The following is an 18372-nucleotide window of genomic DNA, read 5'->3' on the forward strand; positions in this document are numbered from 1 at the left end:
GTTTTTGAATTTTATCATTCTCTTTGCAATTATCAGTGATTCTTTCATACATTTTCAAATAATTCCCTACTCATCAGGAATTTGGTTACTTGTTCACGTACAGGAAAGACAGAGAACATGCTTCTTTCCCTATTTTATGAACTACAAAAAAAAGTGAAAATGAGTTGGTTCCTAGCACCTTTCAAAGGTGACCAATGAGGTATGTGTTTATAAGTACCAATATAAACTTACATTTTCAAACATATTTGATGTGCTTCAAACCATTGCAGTCACTTTTTAAAATACATATATATATATTGATTTCAGAGAAGAGGAAGGGAGAGGGGGAGAGAAAGAGAAACATCAATGATGAGAGTCATTGATCGGCTGCCTCCTGCACGCCCCTGACTGGGGATCGAGCCTGCAACCCGGGCATGTGCCCTGACCAGGAACTGAACACTGATCTCTTGGATCCTAGGTCGATGCTCAACCGCTGAGCCACGCCCGGCCGGGCATCTATAAGATTCTTAATGCCAAGGACCATGTGTTGTTAGTGCCGTCATTCCATTGCAGTCATTCTTATTGCTACTCAGTATCTTTGGCAAGTGGCAGCCCCTTTGGATTGCCTCCTGAGTTCTTTTGACTCAATTCCAGTAGTGCTGGAGGTCTTCCTTGCTTTCTGGAACAGGATGCCCCATACTCATTTTGTACATTTTCTGCTCCAAACCTGGAATCAGCCTTTTCCCCATAGATTCCGGGTTCCTTCTAGTCAGAAACAGTAGAGACCACAATCTGGGCACTAGGGTTGCTCATTGTTACTGGGTTATTATATCTAGACCTTTTCTGTGGACTTAGCTAGGGAAATATATTTTTTAAAAGACCCATGAATGTTCATTCTGATATTTCCAATTCAAATGCAAGATTACAGGGTATTCACTTCTTTGATTTTATGTATGTATCTCCTTTTATTTACATAAAAAATTTTGGTCTCCAGGAACATTAGCAAAGCTACTTATCTGCTTTAGTCTAATATATAATTTTGTATTTATTTTAAAATTTCATTGATTTCGGGGGGGGGCATCGATTTGTTTCACTTATTTATGTATTCATTGGTTGATTCTTGTATGTGCCCTGATGAGGGACTGAACCTGCAACCTTGGCGTATCAGGACAACTAACCAACTGAGCTACCCGGTCAGGGCTATATAATTTCAAAATAAGATAATGTAGGGTCTCGAAACTTTAAACCATATGTTTTTTCAAAGTAAAAATTCCAGTATTATAATACACAATAAAAGCTATTGAATTCAGTTTCAAATTTCACTGCAGTTCTTTTTTTGTTAGGATCTATTTACCACTGGAGGCAATCAACTAAAACTACTGTTTTAACATCACCTGAAATAATTCTTACCTGAAACAATTGTGCCACCAATTTGAGACAAAATTAGGATCATTTATTTCAGTTTGTTTTGAATTTTTAGGGATTTCTTTCTTTTCTCTTTTTCTCACTTTTAAAAATCATCATGTTTCCACAGTCAAAAGTATGAAACAGGAACATTTGAGATCGTGCTTCCAGGCAATTATCAGTTTGGGCTCAAATAAACTCATAAAAATTCAACAGAAAAAAGTATGAAACAGGACATTTAGAGATGTCTGGCTTCTATCCCTCTACTTCCTACCTTACTGTCTCCTGGCCTGAATTATTTGGAAGTTGCAGATATCACCCTTAATACTTTCACACACATCCTCTAAGAACATTTTCCCCTATAACCACAATATCATTATCCCACCAAAGAAAAAAAAAAAAAAAAATCCTCACCCAAGGATACATTCCCATTGATTTTTAGAGAAACACTGATGTGAGAAACATCAATGGGTTGCCTCCCGTATGTGCCCCAACTGGGGATTGAACCTGCAATCTAGGTTATGTGCCCTGACTGGGAAAACAAACCCACAACCTTTTGGCATATGGGACTGATGCTCTAACCAACTGAGCCACCCAGCCAGGGCCCACCAAAGAAATTTAATGAAGATATAATATTAAAAAATCCATGATTCAATCAAGATCCCACACTGCATTTGGCTGTCAATCTGAACCAGTCCTCAGCGTATCTCCATTGACCTTCTGAAGAATAGTCTAGTTGTTTTGTACAAAGTCCCACAACTTGTATTTCACCCAGGATAGATTCCTAACAGTGGGACTGTTTGGGCAAAAGGGTAAATGCATATGTATTTTTGCTGGAGATTTTCTCATAGGTCATGTTTTATGTTCACTGAAGTATCAGAGTGCTGTTTTCTCTTAGTCTTGCAAACAAAGCGAGCTGCCAAAATTCTGGGTTTTCTTTTTCCCAGTCTGATAGATGGGAAATGTATCCAAGTGTGGTTTCAATTTGCTATTGTCTTATGATTGAGTTTGAGTATATTTTCTGAAAATAGTCCATTCATATATTTTGCCAGTTTGTCCATGGACTTGGAATTTTTCTTCTCACCTTTGATATTACACACACATGTGCCTGCGCACACACACCCCTGTAGGGTGTGAATTGCAAAATTTATTCCTAGTTTGTCATTTCTTTTTACTTTTTTTTTTTTGCCATGAAAAAGTTTGTTTTTGTCAGTATTTCCCTTTATTGCATCTAGATTTTGAATCATATTTCAGAAAATTTGCCCAATGAAAGATAAAGTAAAATACAGATTGTTAGAAGATGTGCTATGGAGAAAAATTAAGCAGAGATGGGGAAGGACCCCACGTTCAGTAGGGAGGTGGGGTTTGTGAGCCAAAGTAGAGAAGGGGGGGGCACATGGGAAAGCAACTGTCAGGGACAGAACTGAGAGCATGAGGATACTCTGAGGTCAAGAGAGGAGTTGTGAGAAGGGAGGGGAAGCCAGGTTCAAAAACTTACTGCAACCCCAATAAACCTCCCATCTGTGTTTCTATTTCTTAAGCAAGTTGGGTATAAAGTTCATTTCATTGGGCAAAAACATTAGCAAGAGATTGGAAAACCTTGAAAAATAAGAACAAGATAGCAACTAGCCATTTCAGATACTAAAAGGTATTACAAAGCCTGTATAATTACACCACCATGGGGATGGCACACACAAGTCAGACACTGGGCTTGGAGAGAACCCAGATACAGCCCAATTACTCATGAAAATTTAGTGTATGAAAAGGTAGCATCTCTAATCACCTAAAGTTTTGCTTCATAAAGTGTAGATAGGTAAAGTTTTACTTTATAAATTGAATAATTCACACAGTGAAATGCAGACCTAAAAAAGTACAGCTTGATGAGTTCTGACAAATCTATACACCTGTGTAACTCTACTACTCTCATCATATACAGTTGACCTTTGTACAATACAGGTTTGAGTGGTGTGGGTCCACTTATACGTGGATTTTTTTGAATACATACAGTACTGTAAATGTATTTTCTCTTCCTTATGATTTTCTTAATAACATTTTTTTTCTAGCTTACTTTATTGTTAGAATACAGTGTATAATACATAAAACATACAAAATATGTATTAATCAACTGTAAGGCTTTTAGTCAAGAGCAGGCTAATAGTAGTTTTTGAGGAGTCCAAAGTAAAAGTTCTATGTGGGTTTTCAATTCCACCTGGTGGTTGGCACCCCTAACCCCAGTATTGCTCAAGGGTCAACTGTAATACATTTCTAATTCTAGAAAGTTTCCTTGGCTCTTCCTTTGTTGATCCCTGCCACCTACAACTCCTTCAGAGGTAACCACTGCTCTGAGTTGTTTTGTTAATCCTCACCGAGGATATTTTTCCCATTGATTTTTAGAGAGTGGAAGGGATGGAGGGACGGGTGTGGGAGAGAGACAGAGAGAAACATCGATGTGAGAAAGATTGGTTGCCTCCTTCACGCGCCCTGACTGGCCTGGGGATCAAACCTGCAACGTAGGTACATTACTTTGACCGGTAATTAAACCCACGGCCCTTTGGTACATGGGCCAACACTCTAACCATTGAGCCACACCAGCCAGGGCCTGAGTATTTTAGTAAGTGCTATTGGGGTATATGTAAAATAAGACAAAAATGGATCCATTTGCATAAATTCCAAATGGCTGAGACTTAAATGTAAAAAAACTATATAAAAACTAGAAGACAATCTCATCTCTTAACTTCCCCCATTCCACCCCAAGCTGCACTGACTCCTTGGCTGTCACACTAGCACATTTGCGCTCAGGGCCTTTGCATGCCTCTCACATTTACCGAGTGTCACCTTTGCTGTGTAGCCCTCTATTTAAAATCTCACCTCCTACAGCCTGCTTTATTTTTTTCTCTATAGCTGTTATCTTCCAACATACTAGATATTTTGCTTACTTGTCAGTGGTCTGTTTCCTTGTCCTAGAACGACAACTCCCTGAAAGTAGGGAATTTTGTCCATTTTGTTTAGTGCTGGATCCTCAGTGTTTAGAGCAGGGGCTCAATTACTCCTTGCCAAGGGTGGAAGTGATGAGGAGAGTTTCAGGGGGACCTGGGATGTGGTCCAGAGCACCCCATTCTCTTGGCTTTGGTGGGATGGAAGGACAGGGCTAAGGCGCTTGAGAGGAACAGCAGGACAGCCTGTGAGGAGGAGGGCAGGTGTGTGTAGACAATGGGCGACACACCCAGGTGATGCTTTCTTCCATATTGAGGGAGGGAAGGTTCCAGGGTGAACAAATGTGAAGCTCTTGATTCCTGTTTGAGTCCCCTCTTCATCTGCACAGCTGCTGCAGGGTGCCTTGGGCCTGGACCCAGCGCAACCGCCACTGGGGCAGGGACAGGCCCTGGCAGAGCTCCCCTGAGAGGGCGGCTTGGCCTGGCTGATCCCACCTGGGGAGGGGGATGGTGTCAGAGGGAAGGCCTGAGTCTCCAGACCCTCACTGGCTTCCACACAACATGGCCTGCTTATCACCAGACTCCTCCACAACCCCCCCCATGACCAGTCCTTCCCCCCGGCCCTAAGTTTGGCCTGTTCCACCCAGCTCAGCCCTGCCCCCATCACCAGTCCCCCACAACCCCCTCTCACCAGTCCCCCACAACCCCCTGCAGCTCGGGGATTCGTTCCAGGGCTTGTTCCAGCAGGTTCTCCAGCTGCTTCAGAGCCTGCCCCACATTCTCCTTCTGCTCCTTTTCCTGGGATACACAGATCCGCAGCAACTCTGCAAGTTAGAAGCCCAGGAGGTAGCACTGAGTCCTCTGGTTCCCTGGTTACTTGCAGTCAATGTGTCACCAAGTTAATCTCCAGTCACCTAATCTTGACCTCAGCTGCTCTCCCAAACCTCTCCTTCCTACCAGGTCCTCATCTCAGGGACAAGCCCACTGTCTCCCCCTCTGTCACCTCATCCTGGATGCCTCCCTCCCCCTAACAGACCACCAATGTCCGTGGCCTATCCCTCAGCTTCCTCTCCCTTCCCTACTCATCCCCCACCCCAGCCTCCCTCTTAGGCTCCAGGTCTCAGCTTCTCATTCTGCTCCATCTCTACATGGCAGCCAAAGTGATCTTCCTGAAGCCTAAACCTGATCCTTTCCCTCTCTTCCCTGGAACCCTCCAAGGCTCCCCAGTGCCTCCAAGACAGAGTCCAAGCTCCTTAACATAGTACTTGAGGGCTTGCATCATATGGCTGCTGCTCACTATTCCTGAGCAAAACCTCACCTACCCCCCAGGGACACTTGAGACACCATTTTTCCTCCTGGTAGTCCTTCCCAGCATTCCTCACCCCAAGGCTTCCTCCTCAGACTGCTGTGGCCATTCACTCTAGCAGTGTTTTCCCCTGGGGACTGTGACTAGGTCTAGTCCCTCTCCACAGGCCCAAAACAGGCCCAGATCAGACCTGCAGTGTGATCAGACCCCTTGGGTGTGAATCCTCACTCCAATCCATCCTTGCCTTGTGACATTGGGCATGACACTTGCCCTTTCTTCAGCCACTTCTGTGGTCAGGTGTCATTATCTGAGCCACAGGCTAGTGGGGTGGGGGCAGATTAGAGCACTCTGGAGATGGGACTCAGGGCTTACTGACAGGTTGCAGGTGGGTGGGTGGGGTTAGGGGCCTAGGAGGAATTAAGGAAGACTTCTGGGTTTCTGGCTTAGGCACCTGGATAAGGAGGGTAGGATCATTTATTGAGGAAAGGAGACCAAGCAGAAGAAAAACAAAACTGCTTTTGGAGTAGAGGGAACTAAGTCCCATTTAGGCTTGTTCAAGTCCATAATGCCCGTAAGTGGCTTGTGCTGGCTCCTGCACACCACTCCCTGCCTAATGGAAGGGGAAGGCACAGAGCCTGAAACTCAAAGGCCTGAAAATGATCTCTTCCTACTTTGCTGATGGCACCCTGATTTATTTCTCATCAATTCAACTCTTCTATCTATTTATCCTTTGATTCTTTGCTCTTTGATTCTACCACAAGGATACCCCTGGGGCTGTATCACCTCTCTCCCCATTGAGCTCTTGGGGCCAGCACCTGGTAGGTACCCAGTAAGTGCTTGCTGAGCGAATCCAGGAATGAACAACTTTTCTTAGTTTCCTCATCTGTAAACTGAGTCTTAACAGTCTTTCCATCCCTCATGGTAAGCACTGAAAGAGACTGCGCATGAGCAGACAAAATGACTGTAATCTCATTGTTCAGTGCCCTGTTTGGGTCACCTGACTGTGTCTTCCCAGCAATTCTGCAAGGTACTATCCTTATGCTTACTCCACTGAGGAGGAAACTGAGGCACAGGGAGACCACACAAGAGGCAGTGCTGAGAAGAGAATCCAGGTAGTTTAACTTACAGCCCAACTTTTAACTATTCAAGTATACTATTGGACAGTGACAAATGAGTACTTGGCAATTAGATGGGCAGTATCTATTGGTTAGCACAGACCCATCAGAAGTCATACTGGCTGGAGTCAAATCCTAGCTCTGCCATCTGGGCAGCTACCAAGGCCTCTGTGTCCAGGTCCCTCCTCTGTAAAAGGGAGAATGGCAGCACTAACCCATGGGGCTGCTGTGCAGATGAAACTAGTGAACATGCTTAAAGCACTCCGAGCTCAGAAGGCTCTGTGTCAGCACTGGGTGTTGTTTGTGATTAGCTCTGGAGGCTGATGGTCCTGGGAATGGGCAGGATTGCTAGATATAGAAGCAGGGCAGGCCTACCCTGGGTGGATGGTCCTGGTGGTAGGCTGGTCTTCATGTGGAGCAGATCCCAGCACCGAAGACTCCACTGGTCCTGGAAGAACAGAAGGTCCTGGCGAAGAGAGGCAGCCTTTGGAAGGAGAAGCTCTGGCGCCTAGAGGGAGGGTGAAAGGACAATCACCTCGGGCAGGGGTAGGCATGGAAAGAAAGGTCCTAGGAAACAGGCACTCACCTTCCCTGTGGGCAGCCCCAGCATGTGGCTAAGCACTATGAGGTTGGAGCCCCTTGAGGACGCAGGATGCAGCTGGTGGATGGATGGCAGGACTGTGGGCAGGGGCTGCAATCTGGGGGGAAGTCCAGGTTGGGTGGGGCACTGAGAGGGAGGTTTGGGTTGCAGAGGCTGTGGGGGCTGAGGGGTAGGCCTGGGAGGTCCAGGAACTTGGAAGTGGTCTGGAGACTAGGATTCCAGAGTGGGGCTGAGGACTTGAGGGTGAGTTCTGGCAGCCTGGGAACACTGGTGTCTGGGATTATTTTTTTGGAGTGAGACAGTCAACCAAGGAAGGGGATATAGGGGATGACCCTAGCTTTACCCTCCAGGGCTGCGCCGCAGCAGGGTGCCCAGCAAAAGGTGGGGCAGATGCTGGGCCTCCTTCTCTAGACAGCGAAGCAGCTCCTGGCTCTGTGGTGCCACCGCCTCAGACATGGGGACCACTTTTCGCTGAATCAGAGCCAGCACCTATGGGGAAGGGAAGGGAAGGGATGGGAGAGGCAGCCTGAGGTCACCCAGCCCCATCCCTAGGAGACCTGGCCCAACCCAGGCCTCATTCCAAATGCCAACTCACCTCCCCAGGGCTCCGACACAGGCGCGTCTTGCTGGCTGAGTTGCTCTTGATGAGCAGGCGGACCTGTTCCTGTGTCTCCCCCTGAACAACCAGGAGGCCCCCAAGATGGGCTGCTTTTCCTTCCCAACTCCCAGCCTCCTACCCTGCCCCTCCCTTTCCACAGGTCCTGCTTCCTCTTGGGAGACTCACCCTGGACCTCTCCCCTGACCAGGAGGCCCAGTTCTGGATCATAAGGCTCCCGGCTTCACTCTCACCCTCCACCAGGCCCTGCCATTTCTCCCAGAATCCTGCTTCTCACCACCAGCTGGCGCCAGTGCAAGATCCGTTGCTGTTTGGCCTGTAGCTCTTGCAGCAGAAGCTGCCTCCGTCCAGCCGCCTCCTCTAGCTCCTGGCTCTGGGCACACAGGGCCTTGAGCTCTGCCCACAGGCCATAGCCCCGGAGCCCCAGCACCAATGCCTGCCTGGAGAGCAAGCAGAAGAGAGCAATGGAGAGGAAGGTGACTAAGACTCACAGTGGAGAGGGGAGATAAGATCTGCAAGGATGCACAAGGAACCACAAACTCAAGGACAGCAGGGAGGCAGAGACAAGAGCCACAAGGGCAGAAAAAGTCCAATATCTTGAGACGCCAGCAGAGAGATGGTCTAGGGAACTCTGCCCAGGGAGCCTCCTCACCTCTTGCTGGATCCCAGGGTACTTCTCTCCACCTCCTCCATCAGGCTTTGGAGGCGCTGGGTCAGGATGTGATGCTCCTTCAGGAGGGGGCCCCGCTGGGTGACCAGCACACTCACAGCTTGCCAGCCCTCCTGAGGAAGGGGGACAAAGTCAGGGTGGGCATTGTCCCTGGAGGTGAGGGGATGGAGTGGGTCAGGATGGGAAGGGGATAGTCTGAGAAGGGTGCCTGGGGGGTCACCTGGATGAGATGCATCACAGACGGCAGGGCCTTGCTGGAGTCTGACTGGTCTGGTACCTGGGACCTGGGGATGGGGCAAAATTGGTGAAGAAGGAGCCCTGTCCCCTTGCGTCGACTCTTGAGGGTAGCCAATGTCAACCCACCTGGGTTTGGTCCCTGGATTTCAGTTCTACCCCTATCAGCAGATCACTGTGCCTGGTCCTGGCCCTGTCCCAGCTCACCCAGCCACCCACCCTACCTGCCTATGGAAGCACTCTACTACACACCCGGCCATCTCTGCATCTTGGAGCCTGTCCGGACTGCACAGGGACCGAATCTCTGCCTCCCGTTCTGCAGCCAGGTGTTCCAAGGCAGCCAAGAGGTGGCTGGGAGGGTGGTTTGTCAGCAGTGTCTGGTGGGGGGAAGGGTGAAGTCAGGGCAGGATGGGGCAGGGCTGTGAGCTGGGACCATATGGGGAAGGGACAAGGATGAACAATGAGGTCCTGGTACCCTGAAGTTTGATCATAGGCAGTGGATATGGCTTTTTCCAAGAGCCCCCCTCACCTCCACTGAACTAAGCCACTTCTGGTAGGACGTTCCAAAGTGGTCATCTTGAGGGGTTCTGTGGGGTTGGGGGAGGGGACACAGAATGTTATAAGACACATCAATCCTTCCTCTAATGATGACCACCACCCTGTGCCCAGTTTACAGATGAGGAAACCAAGTCCATCTATGCTTGCTAGACTTGACTTCCCCTCTTATACGAACTCACTAACCATGGGCCCTTTCACATGTGCTGCTTGCTTGAAACACCCCTCAGTCTTTTACCTTTGCTAAGCCTCCTCGCCAGAGATGCGTCCTCCAGGCTTCCTTAGCTGGGTAGGGTGTCTCCTCTCGGTACCGACCTCTCAGGCTTCCCCACCCCCCCTTAGCCCAAACTGCCTGGGTTATCACTGTCTGTGATGGGTCTGTCTCTACCTCTTCCCAGCCTGGGAGCCCTGAGAGGGCAGTCCCTGGGGTTGACACAGCCCAGAGACCCAGTGTCTGAGGAATTAACAGAGAAGTAACTCCTCACCCAGGTTCTTTGTAGGGTTTTTGAGGGCTGGGTGACACTCACAGGATGCTGCCTCCTTTGGTCTGAGGAATCAGGAGGCTCTGCAGGAACTGGGTTCGGAGGGTGCAGGCTGTTCGGACATCACTCTGGGAACAAGAGGATAGGAAATAAAGGGGACCCAAGGGTCCACCTGACCCCTGACTCTCCTCCCCTACCCCCATGGTCCAGGACTCTTACCAGGACCACAGGCTCCAGGCCCAGGGCTGCTGATGTCAAGGGTCCAAAGGTTATATCCACTTTAGCCTTCCTGGAAAGAGTGCAGTTGGGGCTCAGTCCCTGGAAGGAGGGAGCCGGGAGAACAGATGTCTGTGTCTCCTCCTGCTGCCAGCAAAGCTAGTCACAGGGAACCCTGAGCCTGAATCTCAGGGGCCACCTCCAAAATTAGGCCACTGTCATCTCCTGGCTGGATGACTCCATTAGCCTCCTCACTGGTCTTCCTTACTTTAGCTCTCTGCAGTCTATTCTCCACCCAACAGTTAAATGATCTTGTTAAAACCTGCTCAAAACACTTGTAAACAATGTGATGTATCCTCATCACCCTCTGAATAATAACAATGGGTAACAGAAACTCTTCTAAGCACTTTGCACGATTTAACTCAATTATTATACCTACCATGCAAAGTAGGTAATATTATCCCCATTCTATAGATCTTTGAAACTGAGGTACAAACTTTGCCTGAGATCACACAGCTATAAGTCGCCAAGCCCGGGCATAAACTCAGCCTGAGACTTCCAGTGCCTCCACGGTGCGGTGCCCACCTACCCAACCTCACCTCCTCAAGCTCTCCCTCTGGCCTGTGAAACAGGCTGAACATGCCCTCCTGGCTGCTCTTCCCACATGTCAAGTTCAGCGCCTCTGCTCCTGCTGTCCTTCTTCATGGAAATTCCTTCCCCAACTCAAATGTTACCTCCTCAGAGAGGCCTTCTCTGACCATCCTACCTAGAGTAGCGTCTCCTTCTCCCCTTCTATCACATCACCTTTTCTTCATAGCACTCATCTCTACCTGCAATTATAGGGTTTGTTTGCTTCCTAGTTTACCACCTCTTCTCTGCATCAGTAAGTCCCATGAGGACAGGGTTGTCCCTTGTTTACTGTTCTTTCCCAGCAGTGGTGTTCTAGATATACAGGTGGCACCATTCTAGGCACAAATACAGGTGGCTAAGATGACAAAACTTCCTGGCCTCATGGACTTTAAATCCTAAAGAGTAGAGCCCAGAATTCTGGAACTCAAGAATGGGTCAGGGCAGAGTACTGGGTCTCTAAGGAAAATGTCTCTCCACCCAGCCTCGTGAGCACCTGAGGCCCACCTCTCTATGTCCTGCTGGTGCCTCAGCTGATTCTGTAGCCACTGCATGGGACGTTGGAGTCCACGCTGCTGTCTTCGCATGGCCCCAGCTTGGGCCTGGAGGAGGAGAGCATGCCGCTGGGTGTCTTGTATGCTCTGCAGGGCCTGCTCCATGGCCATATCTGTGGGAGGAACAGGGTGGTCATCAGTACCTCCCCAATACCCTTTCTGCTGCCCATCTGTCCAGCCCCATGAGTCACCCTGAGCCTCCGTCTCTTGATCCATCAGCTCCAAGCTTTGGTCTAACTCCTGGATCTCTGCCCGTAGGTGGGCAACAGCAGCTTCTAGCTCCAACTTCCGACAGGCCTGGTGGGATCAGGTACAGGGTCAGATACATGGCCTGGCCACAGCTCAGCCTGGCCTGACTGTCCTTTGCGGAGCACCAGTCTCTTCACCTGCCCAGGGGGGTGGCAGAGGGTTTTTCCTAGGCAGTTACTGTGTCTGAACCTCTAGGCCCAGAGGAACACTAGGGTACTATCCTGGACCCTCTCCTTCCTCCTGGAATTATATCACTCTCCAACCTGTTTCCTGTCTCTGCACTGATGACATCATATCTCTGTCCCAGTCCTCATCTCCTCATGAGCCCCTCATCTAGGAGTCCCAAGGTCTCCTGGAAGTATCCCCCTGGATGTCACCTGGACCGATACTGAGTCCCACACTCGCCTCAGCATCTCTCCCAAATTAGTCCATTCTCCCACCTTCCTTCACAGGCTTTGATGCCTCATATCTATGCCCTCCCCTTTCTCCTAGCTCATGCCTGTCTCCCCTGGACTGTAAACCCTGAGTGCATGGATCAGGGCTGTTCTGTGATCCAGTGTCCTCATTATCACCCAGGACAAGGCTGGGCCTAGAGCAGAAGATCTACAATTCCTCTTTTTTGATGAAAGAAAATCTGGTAGCACATAGTTCTCACCTCTGGACTGGATTGGTGGCCATACCTGAGGAAATGAGGCCAGAGTCAGGGGATGACAGAGGCTTCCAGGAGGTGAGGCTGTGGGCGGGGACAGGGATGGATGGGACTGGGGAAGATAGGAAGGGCTAGCTTTGAGGACTAGTTACCAGAGTAGGTTTCCGCGGATCTTCTTGACATTCCTACAGTGGAGAAGTAGGAGGAAGAGGAGTTACTGTGGGACTTGCCTGTGTCCCCTCCCCTGCCACAGCCTCCCTTATGCAGCCAGGCTCACCTCTGGCTGTGCACATGCCGTAAGACATAGGCCCAGATGTCAGCTCCCTGGCCCAGACACAGCCTGTGGGGACAGCATGTAAGGGTACGCCTGGGAGGGTTGTCATTCCCAGGGCAGTGGGGGTGGGGGGTGGGGAGATCTTTACCAGGGAATTCTCACTTCTGGCTGGGAGGGAGGATTCCTATTTTTGGCGCTAAGATATTCCTTCCTGGGTGGGTCACTGAGAGGGTGGGCTTCTCACTGGGTGTGGGGGTAGTCTTATTCCCTCCCTGGTGGGGTGCTTCCCTTCTCTTGGGAGAGGGTTACTTCCAGTCACTTCCAGGGGTGGGGGTGGGGGATATACTGCCAGGAAGTGCTCTGTCATGACTGGATGTGAGCTACCACTCCTACAGATTTAATCTCCAGTGGGGTGGTCTTTGTGGACTCGAGTCCTCACTGGCTGGGCTGGGTGGTGGGTGGTGAGGTGCTGCAGGGATGCCTTCTTTACCCAGATCCTATTTACACACGGGAAGAAGGGCTTCATTAACTCTGGAGGATCCTCACGGATGCCAAGGACCACTGGCGGCCTCACGGGGTGGGGGTGGAGTGTGAGGGTTACCGCCAGGCGTCCTCACTCAGACCCAGGGTCCTCTGCCTGGACGTACTACTCGGGAGGTAGGGGACGGGCCCTTGGAGGGTATTCACACAGGCGCGGAGGAGGAAGGCGCGTCTGTAGAAAAGATGGGGTTCTCGCTGGGAGAGACACTCTCTCCAGGAGGCGGCGGCCCTCACCTGCGCAGCGTCGACTCGGGGGCCCGGGCTGCCTCCGGCGCCTCCATCTCTTCCGCAGCCCAGCGAGCCAGTTCCCGCGCCTCCTGCGCTAACTCCATGGCAGCGCCTCCGCCGCCAGCGCCCGAGCTCCCGCCTCCGCTTGAAGGGCGGCGCCCACCACTGACGTCACGAGCGCGCCGGCAGAGACCTGCTCCGCTTCCGGGCAGACCCGCGCCGGGGGCTTTGCGGGGTCCTGCGTGTCCCACTCCTGGGGGATGGATCCTGTTGAATGAAGATGGAAGGGGTGTGGGAAAACGGTGGGGCTCGCTTGCTTTCTGCGTCCTCCCTCTCACTACTAGCTGTTCCCTAAAAGGCAAAAGCCCCTGTTCTGGCCACAGTGGCCAGAAGAATATACCTAAGGAACTAACAGTAAAGGTAGAGCAAGATCCCGACTGTACAAGACAAGGCTCGACAAGCCAGCCCAATAATCGCCGCTCCCCCTGAGTTCCCATACAAAGAGCAAACCAGTCAGACTCCGGCCAAGCATAACCCCATCACTCATTGTAAGACATTGTGTTTAAATTGTTCCTTTTGTGTTGCTAAAGGTCCCCCCTTGTTTCCTGTACGAAAAGCTGACAGCCTGACAAATTATTGGAAAGCCCTTTACTGCAGTGCCTTTGTGGTTACTGAGCATAAAGTAAGAGAAGAACTGAGGGTTAGTGCTGCAGTTCGGCTCTTACGTGAGACGCCGCAACTGTAGCCGCTGGCCAGCTAATAAAGGCTCCAAAATTCAAACACAAACTCTGGTGGTCGTCTGTCGCGGGCCACCCCAGAACAGCCCCCTAATGCCTCGCTTGATTTTCTTCACGAAATGAGACTTTCATCCTAGGAGGATGGAAACTAGGCAAGGAGATGCCAAACTTGCTGCTCTTTGATTTTAGAAACAGGGTATTTCAGGTCTGAGTGAGGGATAGAGGGCAGATAGCATGACCCTAATATGTCTCACTTCCTTCCCCAGATCAGACGAAGGGAGCTCCCTCCTTCCAGCTCCTGACACCATGAGGCAATGAACTGAGAGCAAAAGTGCATGGCAAGGTTTAATTGTAACAATCCCTGCCCCCTTTACTGAGGTATAACTGCCCAATGAAATTGCAATATATTTAAAGTGCACAACCTGGTGATTTGATATATGTATATGTTGTGAAATTATTACCATAGTCAAGTTCATTAACACAGCCGTCACCTCACATAGTTACTTTTTGTTTTTTATTTTGGTGAGAACCCTTAAGACCTACTCTCTTAGCATATTTTAGTATACAATAAGGTATCGTTCATCATGGATACCATGTTGTACATTAGACCCTACGGTATCGTTCATCATGGATACCATGTTGTACATTAGGCCCTCATAACTGAAAGGGACCTTTTTACGAGCTTGTTCCCACTCCTCCTGCCCTCCAGCCCCGAGCAACCATCATTCTACGTTGGTTTTAGGATTCCACGTGTGATATCGCAGAGTATTTGTCTTTCTCTGACTTACTGCACTTAGTATAACACCCTAAGGCCCACATATATTGCCAAAATGGCAGGATTTCATATTTCTCATGGCTGAATAACAGCCCTCTGTGTATATATACATTTCTTTACCCACTTATTCATTGTCAGACACTGAGGTTGTTTCCAGATCTTGGCTGTTGTGCATAGTGCTGCAATGACCACAGGAGTCCAGCTACCTCTGTGAGGCAGTGACTTTATTTCCTTTGGGTATATTCCCAGAAGTGGGATTGCTGGATCATATGGTACTTCTATTTTTAATTTTGTGAGGAACCTCTATACTGTTTTCCATGGGGGTTGTACGTCCCACTACAGTGCACAAAGGTTCACTTTTGGGCCAGGCTTTTAAGAGCAAGTGTGCATTTTTCTACTCTCTCTTCCTCTGCCTGGAAGAGACTCTGAGCCCTTAGGCGTAATCACTAAGTGGACGGAGCCTGGACCCCTGCCTTAATATGTGGATCACCAGAAATGCCCACATTGGTAGGTTCTGTGAGTGAGAAGTAAACTATTTTGTGAGCTACTGATATGAAGTTTGTTACAGCTGCTGGCAAGACCCTAAATGATATACCCTGTAGATCTCATTGCTCCCCCCCCAGTGCATTTCAAACTCTTTGTGGACTCATTTTTTGATATCTCCAATGTGTCATGGACTGATCCTTTTGGTCTATAGCCTGTTGGACAAGTCTCTTGATCATATACTTGGATGTAATGGCAATGTCAAATTGCTGTAAGTTTCAAAACATTTATTGGCAATTTCTGCACTTACCTTGTTGCAGACCATCAACAGCGGTGGGCAAGTACTGGCACTGCTTCAGCTTATGACATTGGTCTTTTTCTCCATAGGGTTTTCCATTCTCTGTAATTACCTTGCTTATTTAGAAGTCTGTTTGTTTATGGTTTTCTTCCTCACTAGAATGTAGGCTCCTTCAGAAAGGCGTCTTATTTCTTTTTCTCTGTTGTGCTTCTAGTCCCTAGTGCAGTGCCTGGTATGTCTTAGGTGTTCAGAAAGTATTTGTTCAATGATGAATAAATCACGAACTTGATGGCTGGGGGAGCAGGTGAGGCGGGGGAGAAGAGGCAACCCAGACCTGTCACAGAAGTTCTCTACAATCAGAATATGAACCAGATTCTAACCAGTTCACTGACAGCTGCTTGGCTTCCTTTTTTGCTGGTTTGCACCCCAGATTAGGTCTGGCCTTTACAATCCACCTTCCTTAGTTTCCCCCATTAGAGATTATAGGTTTAATCTTTATTGTTGAAAGTATTACAGATAGTCCCTCTTTTCCCCCCATCGGCCCCTCCACCCTGCTCTCGCACCCTTCCCCCATTAGAGATTAGACTGCTCTGAATTGTCACTCTTTGGTGATATGCCTGTCTTCCACCCTGGATTATAAGTTCTGTGGGGGTGAAGTTGGAACTTAACTGGTGACTGCTATGTCCCCAGAGTCAGGCGGCACAGTAACACCCTTTGTTAACATGAATAAATTTGTGGCATGAATGTATGAATGTGGCACGAGGGGAGGCTGCCCTTGGGAAACAATACTCTAACCTTTCTCCCATGGCCCCCATCCCTTGGCAGGGTCCCAGGGTTGGCCTTGAGCTCTGGTCCATTGGGCTGTGCGAGTTACCATTGCTTTCCCATCAACCACCTCACATTGCAGGCTCAGACTGGCAACATTGGGCTCTCTGGACATGGAGGAGCAGAAGTCTCATTTGGCCCACCGATACTTAATAGCCAAGGTCAGTAACGCAGTTGTATATATATTTGTTGGTTTGTTCATGAACTGAAGATGATGTTACCGAGAAAATAAGTCCATCATGTAGAAAGTCAAGATGATGAGTATGATGGAACTTCCCATAAGAATCCCCAAGACTGCGATGTAGAAGACTTGGTGGGAGGTCTCAGCTGCTAAGGCTCGTTCGTTCCATTTGTTGCTGTGCCTTGTCTGATTTGAGGGGAGAGGTAGAACAGGTGGGCTTAAAAGGATTATTGTATAAGAGTAAACTATGGAACTGTATGGACATGAACCCACAGGAGAGAAACAAGGAAGAATTTGAGTCAGGGTTCTGACCCGGAGGAAGACAGAGGGGAGGGCGAGCATTCAGGAGGGGAGGGCATGACTCAGATTCCCACCTGGATGGAGAAGATCAAAGCTATAATGCCTATGGGGAAACACAAGAGGAAGGCACAAATCGACAGGCACATGTAATCTTTGGGGGGCTTGACAGACGAAACTTCAAATGTCTGAGGGGCAGAGAGTGGGTTATGGCTTAGTATGGTTTCTGGACTCTACCATCCCCTATGACATCCCTTTTCACACTAATATCTCTCCTTGGCTCCTATAAATTCTGTTTAAAACTCTCACTGACTATCTAACTCCCACCCTATCACCTCTAACGCTCCCTATCCCCTTTAATATCTCCCTGTCCCCTAGAACTCCCTGCCCCCCCATGCCCTAATTCCTCACTGTTCCTTGTAACCCTTTCCATGTCTCCTATAACCTCCTTCCTGTTTTCTCTAACTGCCTTGCAGTCCCCTACAGCATGTCTTTCTTGGCCCCATCCTATCCACCCAATCCCTTTCTGACTCTGATGACTCTCACTCATCCTCCCTGAAACCTCCACTAATCCTCTATCACCCCCCCATAATTGCCTCATTGTCACACAAGCAACTGTGTCTTTGCCTCTATAAAACACCCTACTAAGAAGACCCTCAACTCAACCCTGTAACAGCCTCACTTTATCTGTAAAACCTTCGTTGCTCCTTATAAAAACTGTCATCCTATAAAACTTCTAATGCCACCCATAGCTCTCCTCTTGTCCCATTCATAACATCCCACACTTTGTCCCTGTGAATCTGTCTGGTCCGGCTTGATCCATAAAGTCTCACTAGGCTTCTCTAAGCCATCCTTTGAGCACCTATGAACTCCAAGTCCTCCTCATGCCACTCGTAGCCTTTTCTCTGACCCTTTATAAAGGGCTGCCCTTCCTACCTCGGAGACCTTCTCTCTGCCTCTCCGCCTAGCTTTCTGCCCCTACAGTTCCTTCTGGTCCACGCATTCCAGCCCCCCTGTTCTAAAGCTGTGCTCCCTCTAAATAGTCATCTATTTTTAACGGCCCCTTTGCCCGCTTCTGAAGCCCTCCTTGCCCCCTCACTCCCTCTCTAACTCCTTCCCACCTGCCCCCATACATTCCCTCCCTGCCCCCCTCAAACACCCCCATCTGGGTATCTGGCTCTGGCCACAAGCAGCCTCTCCCTCACTCCAACCCGCTGGGGATTGCCATGGAGACCACGCAGGCCCCGCCTCCCACCCTGGCTTTCTCCTGCTATTGGCTGATTGGAGGTTGGCCGTCCCACCGCGAAGCCGCTGGCACTCGCCCGGCTGCTGATTGGGCGGATGGAGTGCCGGTCCTTCCTACTTTCTTGTGTGATTGATCAATCCAGGGAGATTTATTTATTTATTTATTTATTTATTTATTTATTTATTTATTTATTTATTTTTGGTGTTGAGTTTTTATAAGTTCTTTATAAATTTTGGAAATTAAGCCCTTATCAGATGTATCATTGGCGAATATGTTCTCCCCAGGGAGTTTTTATTAC

The 18372-nt window shown here is 49.1% G+C and overlaps 1 protein-coding gene across 2 annotated transcripts; it reads right to left on the reverse strand.

Annotated features, from left to right (window-relative positions):
* Positions 1 to 1410: 1410 nt before the first annotated feature.
* HAUS5 (HAUS augmin like complex subunit 5) lies at positions 1411 to 13336 on the reverse strand. Of its 2 annotated transcripts, XM_016220905.2 has the most exons (19): positions 13239 to 13336; positions 12468 to 12530; positions 12343 to 12375; positions 12197 to 12221; positions 11484 to 11589; positions 11246 to 11405; positions 10115 to 10184; positions 9941 to 10023; positions 9388 to 9445; positions 9111 to 9235; positions 8845 to 8908; positions 8607 to 8737; positions 8232 to 8394; positions 7934 to 8014; positions 7682 to 7827; positions 7324 to 7435; positions 7113 to 7245; positions 5008 to 5140; positions 1411 to 4811 (listed from the first exon to the last, which is right to left on the reverse strand). In XM_016220905.2, exons 1-19 carry the CDS (start codon positions 13334 to 13336, stop codon positions 4694 to 4696), a joined length of 1902 nt encoding a protein of 633 aa, XP_016076391.1. In that variant the 3' UTR covers positions 1411 to 4693. The 2 variants fall into 2 exon arrangements, with proteins under 2 accessions (XP_016076391.1, XP_016076392.1); XM_016220906.2 differs by lacking the exons at positions 12197 to 12221; positions 13239 to 13336 and having other exon boundaries at positions 12468 to 12521.
* Positions 13337 to 18372: the final 5036 nt, after the last annotated feature.

This window comes from Miniopterus natalensis, chromosome 18 (assembly GCF_054644295.1).
Source record: "Miniopterus natalensis isolate mMinNat1 chromosome 18, mMinNat1.hap1, whole genome shotgun sequence".
Taxonomy (NCBI): Eukaryota; Metazoa; Chordata; class Mammalia; order Chiroptera; family Miniopteridae; genus Miniopterus; species Miniopterus natalensis.

Bases quoted from the DNA above. Each gene is read 5' to 3' on its own strand.
- HAUS5 (XM_016220905.2), bottom strand. From the start codon at position 13,336: ATGGAGTTAGCGCAGGAGGCGCGGGAACTGGCTCGCTGGGCTGCGGAA. The intron at 12,222-12,342 runs GTAACTAGTCCT...TCATTTCCTCAG, and splicing joins ATCCGCGGAAACCTACTCTG to GTATGGCCACCAATCCAGTC. The intron at 10,185-11,245 runs GTGGGCCTCAGG...CACTCTTTCCAG, and splicing joins CACCAGCAGGACATAGAGAG to GAAGGCTAAAGTGGATATAA.